The sequence below is a fragment of the Penaeus monodon genome, chromosome 25 (genome assembly GCF_015228065.2).
Source record: "Penaeus monodon isolate SGIC_2016 chromosome 25, NSTDA_Pmon_1, whole genome shotgun sequence".
Classification (NCBI taxonomy): domain Eukaryota; kingdom Metazoa; phylum Arthropoda; class Malacostraca; order Decapoda; family Penaeidae; genus Penaeus; species Penaeus monodon.
In genome coordinates this window covers 40,272,211-40,275,189 of record NC_051410.1, presented here as the reverse complement: position 1 = coordinate 40,275,189, position 2,979 = coordinate 40,272,211, and the positions used below count along the sequence as shown (strand labels likewise).

Below are 2,979 nucleotides of genomic sequence, written 5' to 3'. Positions count from 1 at the left end.
AACTTCCAAAAATGCTTACTCATTCAGAGTTATCTAGGTATGTAGCTGTCTCTGCAACTAATAATTATTTCTTGCTGAATTGCCCAAAAAATGCAACCACATAACCTAGAGTACTATTTACAACAATGAAAAAAACAATAGATAAGAAACCTGCAGTGATAATAAAACTAAAACAAAGAAAAAGCCAATATAGTGACTCAGTGTAGCACTGTCCTATGTTCAAATATCAATAAAAACAACACATAAAGAGACTGCCATCCATACTGGTGCTAAGCTAGTAAAATTCAGCGACTTACTTAAAAGGCAAAAGAAATGTACATTCACTAAAAATGCTTTAAAATGGGTCTTCCTCTCATGATCTGTTGGGGAGGGGCATTCATAAAAAATATCCAAAAGTATTTTGAATATTACGCTACAAATGTATCGATGATAAATATTTCTAAAGCTTGTGATGAATTGCTCAGCACCTTTTCTCTTTACATGTAATTCATCTTTACAGTAGATCAATAAACCACTGTTTGCTTATTAATTATTACTATTTTCTCCAAATTTAAACTTCACTGTATTCTAATCACTCAAAATATAGAGAAGAAAAAAAAAAAATTACAGGCTAGCCTATTTCTCCTTTTTATTTTGTTCAGCTACAAAAAGCTTTGAGGGGGGAGGGGGGGACTGGTGGTCTTGAAGTCCTAACAGAAAAAGGCTACAGGACACTTAATTTCTGTGAAACAAACATAATATATACTCTCTACCTGAATACCAGGAATATTTTACAACCTATGCATATCTAGAAAGTTTTCCGATGAACAGCTCGTGCGCCTTCCTCTTCGTATTCACGCTTGCTGACCCACATGCGCTTAAAGGTGTCCAACGATGCCAGAATGGATCCTCCAATCCAAACAGAGTATAGGCGCTCGGCTGGTGCCGAGATCTGTAAATCGAGGAGAAAAAACAAATTAACACATTTAAAAAGAAGATACACGAAAGCTAATACAGTTTATGAAATGTAGCTTCTTGAAAATGAGTGTTAAACAGATCTTAAAGGAAGGAGGGTTCTGAATATCCTTTCTATATACGTGAATATTGTTTACATTTCCTGTGATTCACAAAGTCCTGCCACTTTTTTTACAATCCTATATACTTAGTGCTCCTCAAAGACCTTGAAATGGTACAGTGAGCTTTCAGCATTACTATTACTATTCATGAGTATTCTAATGCTTTCATAGTGCAACGGATACAATGGCTATTAAAAAAATCCAGATATGGCTTTAAAATAGTTCTAAGCCTGAAACTTGCTTCTCATAAGCTTGACAACCAAGCACACAACAGGGATTAGTACTCTTGTTACAAATTTAGGTTACGGAAATATGTAGTGTATGATGTACTTGAAATCTGTGATTATTTTTGCAGTTAAACTCAAAAGTTAATGGTTAATGGTGAACTGCTCTCCTACAAGACATTAATTCAAGCTAAATCTACAAATAAAAAGAAAAGAAATTTCATTTGAAACTATGGATGAAAAAGCAGGTTGGCCCTATTTTTACCAAAGTCATTCTGTTCCCCCAGATTTTGATATATAACTGACATGAAGGACAAAATGGGGCAGGATATTATACATTTATTGCTTTTTAAATTTTGAATGAACTCCTCATTCTGCATTGCTGATCTTTCAGAACATAGATAAGATGGTAACCAAGACCTCTGGAGATGGCTCAGGAACCAAAATCTAGTCTGGAAGTGTCAAAACTATGTCTTCACCTCTCTCCAGAATACATTTCATTCTTGCAGAGTAATTTTGTGAGAAGGTGCAGGAAAACTAGTACTTAATAACCAAAATATCATCTTGCATGGGCCTTAACGTGTTCATGTCAGGAAGTATTTATTCTTCAATCTTTTACTGAATATATGTAACACTGCATTTAGCTCAGTGGGGGTAAAGCCTACGGTCCCAAGGTTTTATTAGCTTCACCAGCTGCACTAGTTCATTTTCGGGGTCTCTCAACCATTCACACCAGACTCGGAAGTGACTACCAAATGTATACCGATCAAAACCTCAATGTGATCATCTACAAATGATTCAAAAGTGAATGAATATAAACCTTGTTATAATAAGACCTTGTTCAAAACCTCAGTACTGTGCCAGACAGCTTTTAAACTGAATTCCTCTAAACTCCCTCCCAAGTACTTTATATCTCAGTGTATGAGAGACTGAAGTTGGTGAATTGGCTGTGTTGCTTAAGAAATCTCAAATCTACAGAATCAAATATGCAAAATAACCTACCCTAATCTTGATGTCCTTTGGAGCTAGTTTCTTCACTTCAGAGAGAAGTCGGTCGCCAAATCCTTTGAACAAGGTCGATCCTCCAGAGATGACGATATTTTGGTAAAGCTGTTTTCGGAGATCCATGTCAGATTTATGAATTGCACAAATAAGGGCTTCATGAATGCCTACACTCTCGTCTCCGATGAGGTCTGGTCGGAAGAGGACCTCTGGTGCTCTGAATCGGGCCTGGCCAACCTGGTACATAAAAAGCATTTTAGATTATTCTTAGTATCATGTAACATCAATTATAAAAATGGATGAGGGGATGTGAAAAAGAAAGATAGGGGGTGGGGATTAATAACATTTACAATCTCAAGTTATAGTTTTATCATATATAGTATACTCATAATCCTATCGTTTCACCTTGAAGTTTTAAAAGGAAATATTTTGGTTGCACACTCACTTCAACTGTTGCCCCATTGGGTAGAACATAAGACAGTCGCTCAGTGTCGACAGTTTCCTCCCGTTGTGGATTTGAGGCCAAGTAACACACTCGTTCCTTCATCATTTTAACAATTTCGAATTCAGCCGAAGAATACAGATTCAGCCCTTCCTTTCGTAGCAGAAGTTTTAGGTACCTGTTGGTTAATCAAAGAAACTATTTCTATAAATACTGAAGCAAAAGACCCAACATTGCTCGGATATATGACCTACTT

General features: G+C 36.3%; 2 protein-coding genes across 2 annotated transcripts in view; one reads left to right on the top strand and one right to left on the bottom strand.

The window, feature by feature from the left end:
• LOC119589273 (alpha-centractin-like) overlaps nt 1-2,979 on the top strand; it is a 52,739-nt gene that overhangs the window by 10,372 nt on the left and 39,388 nt on the right. The window lies entirely within an intron of this gene.
• Nucleotides 469-2,979, bottom strand: part of LOC119589271 (alpha-centractin-like) — a gene marked incomplete at its 5' end in the record, with an annotated part of 5,520 nt that continues 3,009 nt past the window's right edge. The window contains 3 exon segments of the mRNA XM_037937889.1: nt 469-931; nt 2,282-2,518; nt 2,727-2,901. Coding sequence (XP_037793817.1) covers nt 788-931; nt 2,282-2,518; nt 2,727-2,901 — 556 coding nt within the window.